The sequence below is a fragment of the Hordeum vulgare genome, chromosome 5H (assembly GCF_904849725.1).
Source record: "Hordeum vulgare subsp. vulgare chromosome 5H, MorexV3_pseudomolecules_assembly, whole genome shotgun sequence".
NCBI lineage: Eukaryota > Viridiplantae > Streptophyta > Magnoliopsida > Poales > Poaceae > Hordeum > Hordeum vulgare.
In genome coordinates, this window is record NC_058522.1 from 435,628,902 (window position 1) to 435,643,271 (window position 14,370).

At 45.9% G+C, this 14,370-nt stretch overlaps 2 protein-coding genes across 3 annotated transcripts; one reads left to right on the forward strand and one right to left on the reverse strand.

Moving 5' to 3' along the window:
* Positions 1-301: 301 nt before the first annotated feature.
* On the forward strand, positions 302-7,318 carry LOC123397685 (AT-rich interactive domain-containing protein 4). Its single transcript, XM_045092221.1, has 16 exons — positions 302-1,542; positions 1,650-1,885; positions 1,962-2,150; positions 2,608-2,661; positions 2,866-2,954; positions 3,036-3,291; positions 3,394-3,450; positions 4,166-4,197; positions 4,541-4,676; positions 4,780-4,950; positions 5,199-5,795; positions 5,890-6,027; positions 6,138-6,236; positions 6,547-6,647; positions 6,735-6,825; positions 6,902-7,318. The coding sequence occupies exons 2-16, from the start codon at positions 1,718-1,720 to the stop codon at positions 7,037-7,039; spliced, it is 2,316 nt and encodes a 771-aa protein (XP_044948156.1). The 5' UTR covers positions 302-1,542; positions 1,650-1,717; the 3' UTR covers positions 7,040-7,318.
* A 233-nt stretch (positions 7,319-7,551) lies between these two features.
* LOC123397686 (alanine aminotransferase 2-like) lies at positions 7,552-11,722 on the reverse strand. Of its 2 annotated transcripts, XM_045092224.1 has the most exons (15): positions 11,552-11,717; positions 11,420-11,470; positions 11,099-11,149; positions 10,939-11,004; positions 10,766-10,827; positions 10,491-10,569; positions 10,237-10,341; positions 10,027-10,137; positions 9,678-9,815; positions 9,487-9,561; positions 9,285-9,405; positions 9,031-9,185; positions 8,449-8,523; positions 8,073-8,276; positions 7,552-7,956 (listed from the first exon to the last, which is right to left on the reverse strand). In XM_045092224.1, exons 1-15 carry the CDS (start codon positions 11,600-11,602, stop codon positions 7,816-7,818), a joined length of 1,485 nt encoding a protein of 494 aa, XP_044948159.1. In that variant the 5' UTR covers positions 11,603-11,717; the 3' UTR covers positions 7,552-7,815. The 2 variants fall into 2 exon arrangements, with proteins under 2 accessions (XP_044948159.1, XP_044948158.1); XM_045092223.1 differs by having other exon boundaries at positions 10,027-10,341; positions 11,552-11,722.
* Positions 11,723-14,370: the final 2,648 nt, after the last annotated feature.

The window sequence follows — 14,370 nt, forward strand, 5'->3', positions numbered from 1 at the left end:
TTTTAATTGTAAAAACGTCTGGCAGTTATTATTTGGGTTTTAAAAAAAGATGACACACAGAGCGACCAATATCCACATCATATTTCACCGCACAAAAGCATTTTCATTTTTTGAGGGAATTTGTCCAACGAAATTAAGATTCTTCTTAGAATATTTTTGTTGTAGTTGCAAACTTTGTGCAGGAAATAAGACGGCCGAAAACTCCAGAAGAGCACATGGGCTGCTAGTGGGCCCACCTCATGTATGTGGCTGTGGCAGGAGACAAAGCACAATCCTGCCCCAGGACCCACAGTCCATAGAGACAGAGAGCAGCACACGTGAGCGCTGGCAGGCACAATGCTCGCTCCATCGTCCGGGACGGACACTGGACGCGAAACGGATCAAACGGGTCCTCCCCTCCCCTCCCCTCCCCACACGAGCAAGCAACAACCCAAGCACACGGGCAGCAGCCCGAGGAGCCCAATCGTACGCTGCACCACGCCTCCAGGGGCAGATCCGATGGCGATCAACGACGCCATCAATACATACATACGTCCTCCACCCAGCCAGAAAACCAAGACCAAGGCCCAAACCAAAACAAAAAGCAGCAAGCATCCATCCGATCGGGCAACGCAAAAGAAAGAAAGAAAGAAAGAAATTCCCCAATCCCATTCCCCGAAATCCCGTCTAGTCTAGTCTAATCTTTTAAGTTTTCTGTTTTTCCTCCCCGTCGCCCCAGCAGTAATGAGGAGGACGAGGCAGCGGCCGCAGCGAAAACGAAAAGCGCCAAGGCCAAGGCCGAGAGAACAACAACATCAGCGCACCAGGCAGCAGCAGCAGCATCATCGACGGAGGAGGAAGCGCAGGATAGACAGATGCGCGAGCAAAGCACAAAATAATCCATCCATCCATCCATCCATACCAAAGGGATAGAGAAAGAAAGAAAGGAAAAAGTCCCCACTGCCCGAGCCGTCAAAATCCAATCTTTGACGGGGGACGGACGCCTCGCCCTCCCCATCCAGTACTGTTCTCCCCCTCCGGTTTGTTTTTTGTTTGCGGCTCCGCGATAATTATTATTCGCAGGCAGGCAGACCCCGGTTGGTGGTTTGCTGCTAATCGCTGCTGCCTAATCCGCGAATCTCCGCGTGATTCTCATCCCCGGTTTGGTCGGCTTCTATCTTTCTTTCTTTCTTTCTTTCTTTCTTGGATTCATTCGTTGGTTGGTTCGTTCATCGGGTCGGGGATGGGCGGGGGCTGCTGCTGGGTTGGGCTCGCGTCCAATTCCCCACCACAGCCAGCACAAGTACGCCTCTTTTTTATTGTTCCAGGAGTGGGATTTGCCTTTGCGCTGTGAGAGGAGCTATTTCCGCGATTCTCATTAGGGCTCTCTCCCTCCTCCGTCTTCGTCTTCGTCTTCGTCTTCTCCCCCACGCTTTACTCTTTCGCTATCCTCCCTTTGCGCGCCCCGAATCCAATCCTCCCCCCACCTCCGCCGCTCCCCGTCCGGATCCGGTTTCGCCCGTCCCGCCGGCCCCCGATTCGGCCGCCAAAATCCGCGTCCAGGTATGTTTCTCGCGCCGATTCGAGGGTTCCTGCCTCAGATTTGGTCGGATTTTTCGGGGGGATTTCTGGCCTGATGATCCCTCCCCCCTTGTGTTTCGCGGTTGCAGGGGTTCCATGAAGTGACGCCCTGCCGAGGTGAATTTCCGCGTCTTCCTCGCAGTTTTTGCCTGCGGCCATGTCGCAAATCCAGAGCTTGTCAAGGAGCTGCGTGCTGCTCGCGGTGCTCTGCGGCAAGCACGCCGATAAGCAGCAGCGCACCCCGCCGGGGAGGTCGGGGCCGGAGGCGAAGCGGCTGCGGCCGTCCTATCCGTTTCCTGAGCTCAGCTCAGCGGGGAGGCTGGAGGTCAGTTACCAGTGCCCTCACCTTGTTGTGCCTGGATTTTACTCGTTTGCTCATGGTAGAGGGCTTTTGGGTGCAGGTGCACACGCTGGTCAATCCAACGCCGGAGCAGTTCCTCGAGGCGCAGCGGGTCGTGCAACCCAACTTCTTCTACATCCAAGGCCAGCAGCTGGAAGACGAGGAGATTGGTTCGCTCGTCTGGGGGGACGCCGACATGTCTGACCCGCAGTCGTTTGTCTGTCTCATCAGCCCGCCGTTCCCCACCATTGTAAGCGCACAAATTTCTCTCAACTATCTATTCCTTGGCTGAGTGGTGGAGGCAAGTTCAAGTTGCAGTGCTATTGGCTGTTGATGGAATTGAGTTCCTAGTTGCATGATACCCGCTGACATGTTTTTGAGTCAGCATTCTAGTTCCATAGCTGCAATCAGCATGTTTGACTGCAGCTGCTGTATGAATCTGAAGAAACTTGTCCAAGTATGTCTGTTTATTTTGTCGCAATAAGACGGTTTGTCTAAGACTGCCAATACCAATAGGGTAGCTAATGTCTTCTCCATTTCATTGCATGATGTACATATTAGCTATTACGTTCTCACAGACAGATTTCCTCTCCATACAGCATTTTGGATTTTCTTTGCCTTGTGCTACTGGAGTCTGTATCAGATTCTATTGGTTCTTTTTGTCCGTGTGTGGGTGATGCTAACGCTGTGGCTTGGTTATAACACAGGTCTATCTGGAGGTTCCTATTGGTGAAAAACTTGCCCAAGCAGTTCACTCAAAGGTAGACACATTATTCTTTGCAACATTTTGCCCAAGCAACTAGAGTCCTATTGTCCATTTCTCAGAGTGTAGTTGGAAAGGTGGCTGCACACAGAAGTATCTAGTAATCTGTCTTAAGTTTCACAAAAGAAAATTACTCTATTTTAGTCATTATATAATATTGTAGTTTGCTACACAATCATTGATGCTGATTATTTCATTTCAGGGTATTCCATACGTAATATACTGGAGAAATTCATTTTCATCTTATGCGGCATCCCATTTTCGCAATGCATTGTTTTCGGTAGTTCAAAGGTACCATCACCCCCTTTTCACCTTTCATTAGCATCATCATATATCAATGACATGTAACACTCTGGTTATGCTTGGATGTAGTTCGGTGAGCCATACTTGGGATTCCTTTCAGCTTGCTCATGCATCGTTTCGACTATACTGTGTAAGAAACAATCATGTTCAAAGTGTTAAGCTCGGGCCTCGACTACTTGGGGATGCTCCAAAGGTCAATGTCGTCATTCCCGAGAATGAAATGGCTGAGGAAGAAGGTTCTTCTTCTGAAGTGTCCCCAGCCATAAAGATATATGATGATGACATCAACATGAAATTTCTTCTTTGTGGAGTACCAAGCGCGCTGGTAAGCTTTGATATATTATATGAATTATCCACATCTCTTGCATCTTATATTGTTTGTTACTCAATTCAACTGCCTCCTAATGTCTTCTCTTTTTTTGTGCAGGACTCTTGTTTGCTGGGCTCATTAGAAGATGGTCTGAATGCTCTTCTAAATATCGAAGTATGGATTAAAGCATTGTAGTTCAACAATACTTCTTGTGCTCCATGTCCTTCTATGTCTGGTCTCGAATGAACATGATTTCTCAGTCATGGAACAAATGTTAAACTGTTTGCTAAAGGGAAAAAAATGTGGTATAATGATTCTAACAACAACCTTCATTTAGACAATCTATAAGAAATCTTGTTTACAGAAGTATAATCTTACATGTTATATGTTGGCAAGTTTGTTTTCTCAGTCACATGGATGTTATCACATTTATGCTCTTGTTTCAATAGCGAGAAGAGGCTGCACTTCTCATTGGACAATAAGCAAGCATCACATAAAATTAAAATCCATCATGATGTGCGGCACTAAACACTGCACATAAATGAAATACTAGATACACAGATTGAGTTCACTCAGTTTATACACAAAACAAGAAGACTAGTAAGAAAATGCATCCTTTTGTCTTATATGTGAAGCGACAAAACCAGATTACATTTTGTTGTTATGATGGATGCACATCCAAAAACACTGTACTATTTAGCTATTTCTTTTACTATATTGTCGGTAAGCACATGGGTACACAAATAAAACAAGGGACCCCGTAACACAAATGTGCCAATGTTAGATGCTCCAGGATTTGTTCAGCTAATTCTTATCTATCAATCTCTGTACCACTTTTGTTTGTTTCATTATACTTTTCATATGTAACGTTTGATTCTGTTTTGGGCAGATTCGTGGGAGTAAACTTCAGAATCGAATCAGGTGTGTTGATTTTCTGTCTGTTGGGGTTGCGAATTCTTACCTGATAACCTTCCTGTAGAGTGATGAATCAAGTTTATTTACTATACATTTTGCATCCTCAGCTAGCACCTAACTATTGTTACCTACTCTTGATGAAAGAGATGGAGAGGGCTAGAAATAGATTGTTGTTTCATATAAAAGAACCAGTGAGCCTTTGTTGGTAGAGTTGCTAACTAAAAGTACATCGTCACCCCGTGCAAGAAGTCTTTCCATCTACAGTTTCTTTTCTGCTCCCAACTTTATCTTCATCAGAGATTCTTTACGGGTAAAGCAGAAACTGATCGGGTGTTCTCATATGTGACAGTGCTTCTCCACCGCCTCTTGAAGCAGCATCTGTACCACGTGGAATGGTTACCATGCGTTGCGATATGACTACTTGCAGTTCTTCTCATGTGTCACTTCTTGTTTCTGGGAGTGCACAAACTTGTTTTGATGACCAGGTACAGATTAGCCCATACTTGAGACCTTTCTGACTTGACCGCATGAAGTAATACCTTTCTGGCTTGACCACATGAAGTAATATGGTGCTTACTATATCTGCAGCTTCTAGAAAGCCACATAAAAAATGAACTCATCGAGAAGAGCCAGCTAGTCCGTGCACTACCGAACAGTGAGGATAAGCTATCATCGACTGAGCCTTTCACTTCTATGTCCACAGCTTGTGGGGCTTCTACCTTTGAAGTCTGGATGACCCTTCCTAAGTGGGCAGCACAGGTTGGTTTAATAGATTGAATGCAACAGATATGCAACAAATTAGAATTTCAGGGTGTGCTGATGTGTGTATCATTGCCATCGCTTGGTTACTTCTATTCGCATTGTTTATGCATGTCATTCAGTTCAGCTACTTCTAATGCTCCTATTATGAAGACTCATCATGACCTTTTTTTTATGCATCAAACCTGAGTTGCTACATATGAATCAATTTTTTATATCTGTCTGAACAATATTCTCTGGATATTTAGGTTTTGAAGCATCTAGCACCAGAAATTTCATACAGGAGCCTAGTTGCACTTGGAGTTGGTTGTATAAATGCTACTCCTGTTGCTTCATTCGATAGGCAAGATGCAGACCGCCTTCTTTTCTTTTGCACCGGCCAACAGAAAGATTTAGCCGGTGAAAGTGGCCCATATTTTCATCTGCCAAGATGGTCAGCCTCCCTTGCCAAGGACAGAGCAAAGACGGGTTCGGAATCAAAATCTAACTTGTTAGGTGTGAATGGAACTTTAGAGGACAGGAAAGCTCCAGTTGAAGGACCTTCCTCTTTGACACCCTTTAAGGGAAAATTGAAGCCTGCAACTATGAGACCTATTCCTCACTCTCGACAGCAGCAAATGCATCCTTTTATGGGTTTCCCTGAAGCTAACGTTCACGAAACTAGTCAGGCCAAGCCAAACTTGCCATCTGCTCCACCTGTTAAGCATAGTTCAGCACCTGCTTCTACAGCAGCGCATAGGAAATCAACTTCAGGGCCATCTCATGCTCAATCGATCATTCAGCTGAATCCTCTTCCAATGAAGAAACATGGGTGTGATCGGTTGCCTATCCAAGTGTGCTCTGAGGTATGCTTCTTTGAGCTTGATGAGGACGAAATCTCTCTAGACTAAGACACTACACCAAGCTAGAATAATGGGTATGTTCGTTGATCTTTTGCAGGAGGACTTTTTGAAGGATGTGATGCAATTTTTAATTCAGAGGGGCCACCATCGACTCGTTCCTCATGGAGGTCTAGCTGAATTTCCTGATGCAGTCCTTAATGCAAAACGCCTTGATCTCTATAACTTGTACAAAGAGGTAATTCTGCACTTTTGCTGGTTTACAGTGTTATTCTAATGATTAGAGAGGTATAAATAAATGTACATTTTGTTAATACATTGTTCCCTAACAAAGGTTTTGTTTTTCAGGTGGTGTCCAGGGGTGGCTTTTATGTGGGCAATGGTATAAACTGGAAGGGCCAAGTCTTTTCAAAGATGCGAAACCATACCGTAACAAATAGAATGACCGTACGTATCCACTATTCACTTCGCTTAGAATTATTAATTTTTGTTAATACCCTTTAGCTATCAATGCTGAGGAACTAAGGGAACTACCTGGGTGCCTGGACCATTTGAAGAAGCATTTTTCCAATTCAATTTGGAACATGTGCTAGTTTACTTTTGATCTGGTCTCAATGATAACATATTAATTACTATCTTCATTTTCTCTGAAATTTCATGACTACTTCCATTAGCTCCCTTCTTAGCAAGTTTACTGCTGCTGGTCGAGCGAAATGCTGAACGTGTTCTAATTTTGCACTTGCCTGTATATATTTAGGGTGTCGGGAACACACTGAAAAGACACTACGAGACCTACTTGCTGGAATATGAGCTATCGCACGACGATGTGGATGGGGAGTGCTGTTTGCTTTGTCACAGGTTCGACCATTTCTGTCATAATGGTTGCTTTGGATTTCAAGTTCGTCACTGCAAAACCCAACACCTTTCTATTTGATAAAATTGCAGTAGCGCTCCTGGAGATTGGGTGAACTGTGGTTTATGCGGCGAATGGGCTCATTTCGGCTGTGATAGACGGCAAGGGCTGGGCACTTTCAAGGTAAAAACCTGTCTTCTATGATCCCCACCCCCCTCTCCACGATAACTCGTCTAACGATCGGTCTTCTTCCTTGCAGGATTACGCGAAGACAGATGGGTTGGAATACATCTGCCCCCATTGTAGTATAGCGAATTACAAGAAGAAGCCTCCTCCGCCCCAGAAAGTAACCAACGGGTTTGCGAATACCGTGCTGCCTTTATCACGGAATGTTTAATCCTCTTTCTTTTCTTCCTTTTCTGTTCTTCGCCTCTCCGCCCTAGGATTCGGGGAGATGAGCCGGTGGTTAGGGTATAGGCCTGATAGAGACGGGGAAGGCTTTTGTAGTGTTGATCTGTATTATCATCCCATTAATTTGGTTCAGTGTAGGAGCTTAAGTCTTTGATAGCATGTAACAACCGACAACACAGGGAGGCTACTTACTGCAGTAGTTGGCCAGATTCAGTGTAAGCACCTGTTGATATAAGTTAATCTGTATCCCCGGTTTCCGTCGCCAGTTTGCCTGTCTTACTACTGTCTGACCTCTGCCTACTCTACTTTCTGAATTCTTAAATTTGAATTCTTCAAACATTCGATGGAGTCATCCAACGCCGTTGCAAATCGAGCTGTTAGTTTTGCTGCAGAGCGTACATTGACCTCAGTTTTGTTGCACAATAATTATCCATTGAAATGATGTTTGATCAGACGCATGAGTATCCAGATCCCTAGCAAACTCATAAGAGAGTACCAGAAGAGCAAAGTGTGAGACTACTAATACATATTCCTGGGTGCTACTTTGGCACAACACAAAGTTATTTTAGAGGGAGGCACTCACTCAGTACATACATATACCAGATTTGTGCACAAAAAGTATGTTTATCACAACACAAGTTCATAGTTTTACTGGGAGAGAAGAACACACTGCCCCAAAAGTTTATTGGTAGTACAACACAAACATAATTTGCAGGGAGCGAAGAACACAGCGCCACCAGAGTTGAGACCTGCAGATGTGCATCAGCTTCGGTCGCGGAACTCGTTCATGAAGGACTCGTGGAAGGCCTTGAGGCGCGCGATCATTGCCTCGATCTTGTCCTCGGCGACGAGGATAGTGCACCTGATATGCCATGTCCCGGTCGCCGTGTTGCGCCCAGAGATCTTTGTTGCGTCCATGGCATTCATTTGCAACAACATCAAAGGCCACCAGAGTTAGGCAACTGACTAACAACAGCTTATGTAACACAGGCCCGACAAAAGAAAAATGGCCGACTGACCTGGTGGAATCCAGAGCCAGGGACGACCGCGATTCCGGTGGCATCGAGAAGACGGCACGCGTAGAACGTGTCTGGGGACACGTCCTCGGCCTTGGCGGCTTTGATCGCCGCTGCTGGGAGATGGATGCGTGGGAAGGCGTAGATTGCGCCCTCTACTTTGTTGCAGGTCATTCCCTCCAGGCTGCTGAATGCGTTCACCAAGGTCTGTGGAGAGCACAAGAGAGCATGCCACATGTGGTATTTATTAGTACAAGATCTGTGAAAAATCAAGGCTTGTGTCTCACAGCCTCACTTAATCTTCATCATTCCTCTGATAAGAGGAAGAAGAGGAAAGACGGCGTGCTTGTTGACAATGTGTATGTAGGAGGATACAAACCTTGGCGCGCTTGGCCAAAGATGTACTGATTTCTTCCTTTTCAGCCATGAAAGCCTCGAAACAACCATCTCCTAGCTGCAAATATCAAGATCAACTTGGTAAACACAACACACACGCATGCGTAATTCTTTGTTAATTTTTGTGAGAGGTGGTAAGGGTTAAGGGGCAACCAATATTGCAAGGACACAAACCTCTTGTCTAAAAACCAGAACAAAAATCTCACCAAAGCTTCATAAAATCAGTTCTGATTACAAGTATGCGAAACAGTGGGAATTATCTTACATTCATAATATCTAGTAAACCTGACCCAAGAAACTTGCAGCAAAAGTCAACAAGGAAAAAAAATGCTGATTTTTTAATACAAATTACGGCAATTTTTAGGTACTGTCATGTATTTCACCAAAAGGTTTTCAGCTGTATAATCCTTTCAGCATAAGATGTACTCCCTCCGTCCAAAAATAACTGTCTCAAGCTTAGTACAATTTTATACTAGAGCTAGTACAAAGTTAAGACACTTATTTTGGGACAGAGGGAGTAATAATTACAATAAATTATACTCCAAGAAAGGCAGGACGAACGAACCTTTGGTGGATCCATCGCAAGGCTAGTAAGAATTTGACCATTTGTGTTGGGGCAAAGAGTCACAGAAGCCACCTTGCGAATCTCACCCATCACATCATCTCCAAAACCACATATCTCCATGTAGCCTCCCCTTCTGCCACATTCTCCAGAGTAACCTGCCAAGTTCAGATGATAAAAAAGTAACCATGGGTCTCTGCTCTAAGGCTTTATTTTCCAGAGGCTATGAACTGTGTTTCTGATGAACAAAGATTTACCCATCGAAACCGAATGAAATGACACTATGGAGATGTCATTCTCGTCATACCCAAGTGATCTGGCAACTTTCTTGAAAGAATTGAACTTCCTATCCTCCACATAGACATTATCTTGGTATACCTGTAGATACATTTATACAAATGTAGGATGTCTACACACACGCCCGCGTCACAAAACTACCGCTGTTTACCGAGTGCAAACCTCATCGGCAAGGATAACCAAGCCTTCTTTCCGACAAAATTCTACTATCTCCTCCTGGTTGGTGACAGACAGTACCTACAACAAAGTTGAAGATGTTAAGTTTCAGCAGTATTTCAGCAAACCTTTAAGATTTTTTTCCATCCCATTCACATTTATGGTATTGCAAGGTACATAAATATCTGTTTGCATACCTGTCCCGTTGGGTTTCCGGGATTTATGATCACCATAGCACGAACAGTCAAACCTGCGATGCGTGCCTCCTCGAAGCACCTCTTTACTTCGAAAATCTCAAGCCCCCAATCACCATCCTCGCTAAGATTGTACGGTACCTACAAATGAAATTCAGTAACTTGGTCAATTCTTGCATGTAATAAAATGAGCAGCCCTTCTATACCTACACGCACTCCCACTTTACACCTTTTAAGAAGAAAATGTCAGGCTCTGATCTAGAATTTTGAAATGCAACGAACTAGTTAAGTAACTCTGAAGAAGTGCAATTTGCAAATGCTGATCGATTGTTTCATAAAGCTACCACCATACCATAGTCCCACCATGAAGTATAATGGACGCCGAGTATAATGGATATTCGGGTAAAGGGCATAAAATGCCATCTTCTTGGGACCTAATGAGTATCTGCATACTCAAATTGATCTGGAAGGAAGAAATGAAAAAGGCAGCCCAGTTCAGCATAGTGAGATAGGTCAAGTGCATGTGATGTGATGGAGCTGTTAAACGCAGAGTAGTACGTACCGCTGAACTCGCTCCATCCGTCAGAAAGATGTCTTCCGGTCTTGATGGAAAACCATCTCTTGCAGCGATTCCACTTGCAACCGCTTCGCGCAAACTTCGGATTCCCTGATCATGTTAGAAGAATTTACAACAACGTAATGCAGAATAAGATGGTTATTTTTTTTTCATCATTGTTGGACAAGATGACAACACCAAGACCAGGTTGCCCAAAAGTTGAACATCTCACGGCTCGAGTAGGCAGTCCAATATGATACCTGACTGTTGGTATATGCACCGGTGTTTCTTCCGGGCATCGACTCGATAATCTTCCGCGCTCTATTTATGGCACATGGACTGCAATGGCATATTGAAACAGCACCGGTCAGTTTGACCGAATCAAAGCGTCACGAGATGATGATACCAAGTTTTGTGCTAGAACTGAAAGCAAATGCAATCATGGCCGAAGACTCTGCTTTTTCTTTTGAACAGGTGCGAGTGGTGTGGTGCTATCTGGTAAACAGACTTGAGCTATTACTTGAGTCCAACAAACCTGAATAACATACGGGTTTCATCTCTGTGCAGGAGAGCTGGATTGTCACACAGAGAAATAACCTGAAGGCAGATGACATTTGATTTGAGGCATAAGACATCAATGCATTATTCTCATTTGCCATAATAGATTTTTGTTTTGTTTTGGAGTGTGTGTTTAGTAAGACGTATAACCTCACGAAAGAAGGTTATCGGGCGCTGCCCGAGAGCCTGAGGGTTCCCAAGGTTGCAGTATATAATCTTCAATAAAGCAATTCACCATCATCAGTTACTTACTGCTCTGGAAGTCTGGGTTGAACACAGAGAGACCAAACATGGGTAAAGAAAGACGCACCTCTGGGAAAGGGCGAGAACCTGGGCTCTTCTCCATCTCCTGCTCCAACCGCTGGATCATAATAACCACAAGTATAGGAATGCCAAATCAAAGGAAAGGAAACCTTTACATTCAAATTCAAGCCAGTGCTTTGGCATATTTATTCAGGGGCTACCAGAAGAAGGAACGTCACAGAGGCATACTGAAATGCTACCAGAATTAAAGTTCGTCAGAGCTGGACGCGTTCCTCAAAGTAATACTACTACGTCGTTTGAACTGGATGTGACGCAGAATGCAGCAGGTAGTAAACGGTGCTAGACGCAAGGAATTTGTTGCTGTTACCTCTGCGTGCCTGGCGATCTCCCCGCAGGGCTCGTAGTCGAAGATCTTGACCTGCGAGCGAGGAAGAAAGAACAACATGGAGAATGAAGTGAAAACCAGAGGAGGAGGCGCGCGTCAGGTACGGTACGGCACCTTGGGGTTTATGGTCTCGGCGGTGATGGAGGCGGTCTTGTTGTACGACATGGCGGCGAGAGCGTGGGAGGAAGGAGGAGAGCTAGCTAAGGTGGCGCAGAGGAGGAGAGTGAGCGATTGTGCTGGCCTGCTGGGTGGCACTTGGCAGAGCCCGGGGTGAAGGGGTGGAGCCTAGGCGGTGGCGGTGGTGGAAGTGGGAACTGCTTGGCAGGCCGTGGCTGCCACGTCCAGCGTGGGAACAAGCCTCTGAGTCTGGGCCTTCGGCGGCGTGTAAGCAAGCCGAGAGAGCCGCGCGTCCGTCCGACCTGGGGGCTCGGCTGCCATTCTGAAACAGTATTGTGACAGTGGTATTAAAGGGAGTGGATTAGGAGTGCTCCACGCCGAGCTTTTCGAAGATGCCATGTGCCTTTCCAAATCTCAAAGCAGTTTTTCTTCCCAAATCTTATCTACCAACGCCGGTCACAGAAGGGAGCCCGCGGACAATGATACGTGACCCGATTCTTCAACACTTGTTTCAAACTTCTGCCCGTGGTATATAAGCTAATCTCGATATAAATTATGCAAACATGACGGGAATTCATACAAATGAACATAAGTTCAAACGTAATTCAAGTTAAAAAACACCTAAACTAATTTGTAGAGGACGATGACCTTCCACGCATGTTTGGGTTGGTCGGGGGATCTCCATCACCGTATGTGCCGTCACCATCGTCGTCGGAGTGGTCGTTCCAGCATCGAAACGGCATGGGGGACGTCACCCTGCCCCGCCGCCGCCTGTCACTTCCGGAGGAGCCGCTCGGCTTCCTCCTGCGCCACGCGGACGGCTGCCTCAGCCAACGCCGGTCATGGCCGGTGGTCCCTTTCCTTACCCTTGTCATTAGCGGCGGAGCTGCCGCTGAGTGACCACTTCTCGTTGATCTTGGCAAGCTCCCCACCGAGGCAGCGCAATTGTCACGGGACGTCTTCACAATGGTAAACGATCGGTCATGGACCCAGGTCTCCGTGAGGTCATGGTCCGCGAGGACCTAGGCCGGTGCCTCGTAGGACTTCTCATACACTGAGCGGTGCGCTGCTCCCACCGCGTCGCCTCCCTGTCCGCCCTCTCCTCCTTCGACACGATGCTTCGTGAAGATAAGGAGACACCGCCCCTGCGGTCACCGAGGTAGTGGAGGCACCCTCAAACCTTCACGATTGTCGGGGGCACCTCCTCAATCACGGCCTTGCCATGCTAGACATCGACACGTGGATGCTACGACCACGTTGGCTCCTTCGCACAACGTTCGATTGGGACATCGTGGTTGGACATGTGGGGGAGTGGGGGATGCCTGCTCCATCTTGACACGGTGACGAGGCAACAACGCCGATTCCGCCTTGACACGATGGAGCGGGGACGAGGATGCGCTCGACGCGAGACCACGGTACTTGAACGACCACTTGATCATGATCTTCATTGCCCCCCTGGTACTCCTTGTTCATCCTCGTCGCCTCCACGAGGAGGCACAATTGTTGTGGCTCCTGCTCCTCTCCTCCTCATCGCTGGAGGATATGATGATATCATCCTTTTGAAGGAGCCGGTCGATTGTCCTAGATGACAACAGTGGCGACACCATGATCCGGATCAGGAAGGAGATCTGGGTCTACCACCTGTCAATAGTGAGAACCAATACTTCAACATCATCGACGACGGTGAGCGAAGAAGGGCGGAGCGACTATGAGCGGAGAGGAGAGGATACATGATGTAGTGTGGTGCGGATGCCATCCGAGCCACGCTTAAATACCTACGTCCGGGTGAATGGACGGTTACCTCGCTTCGATGCGACACACTAGCTAGCTAGAGTATGCTTCTCGGTCGTCGTGTCGGCATCAAAGAAACACCTCCACTCGTCCAATCACATCTAGACGTCCTTGAGTCACGTCCACTCTGGAGCGGGTTCACCGGCATGAATGCTCGGCAAACGCCACATGCGGAGAGGAGTTTCGGTGGGATCGCGGTGTCGATGCGTACATGACGGTCATATGAACCCATAACTCCTCCTCACCTTTCTTAGGACTATCAAGTCTTCTTGAATTAGGTCTATGGTAGAAGCTTTGAACATAGATCGGGATACAAATCTTTCATTTTACTGAGAAGTGGCACTTGTGACGGATGTGGCAGGAAGAAGTGGCAACTAGAAGTGTTTGCGTTCGTCTTGCAGGATTTTAGACAAGTGGAGCTCGTGCGGATGATAACCATAAAGATAGATAGATACATCAAGCTTCCTAGCTTTCGCCTTTCTCAAAATAATGTTGACAACATATTTCTTATCCAAGCTTTAGATGTATACTACTCCCCTCGTTACTAAATATAAGTATTTTTTAGAGATTTCGCTACGAACTACATACGAGTGTATATAAGCATATTTTAAAATGTATATTCACTCGTTTTGTTTCGTATGTAGTTTATAATGATATTTTTTTAAAACTTAAATTTAAAAACGCAGGGAGTAAGCGCCAAACCCGTACACATGCATATATGAAACATGAACTTAGACTGATGCAAAATTAAACCTTCAAAAAAATTCAGTAACGCCCATATACAATGTCCAAATGCAGCTGTCAAGGGAGGCCATTATGATGACAACCCAAACAAATCTCGTCCTTGGCCTGGTGTCCCATCATCTAGAAATTCAATAACGGCCTGAGTAAAGAACCAGCAAAATAGCTGGGAACAGATTTAGAATGTTTGACATGTACATTTTGGCATTTTGCACGGTACAATTTATCAGTTTTATACTCCAGACAGCGGAGGGTGAAACATACTGAAATTGGTGAGCCACTAG

Bases quoted from the DNA above. Each gene is read 5' to 3' on its own strand.
- LOC123397685 (XM_045092221.1), top strand. From the start codon at position 1,718: ATGTCGCAAATCCAGAGCTTGTCAAGGAGCTGCGTGCTGCTCGCGGTG. The intron at 2,662-2,865 runs GTAGACACATTA...ATTTCATTTCAG, and splicing joins CCCAAGCAGTTCACTCAAAG to GGTATTCCATACGTAATATA. The intron at 5,796-5,889 runs GTATGCTTCTTT...GATCTTTTGCAG, and splicing joins CTATCCAAGTGTGCTCTGAG to GAGGACTTTTTGAAGGATGT.
- LOC123397686 (XM_045092223.1), bottom strand. From the start codon at position 11,602: ATGTCGTACAACAAGACCGCCTCCATCACCGCCGAGACCATAAACCCC. The intron at 10,828-10,938 runs GTTATACGTCTT...ATCTGCCTTCAG, and splicing joins CGATAACCTTCTTTCGTGAG to GTTATTTCTCTGTGTGACAA. The intron at 10,570-10,765 runs GTTTGTTGGACT...ATGCCATTGCAG, and splicing joins GAAACCCGTATGTTATTCAG to TCCATGTGCCATAAATAGAG.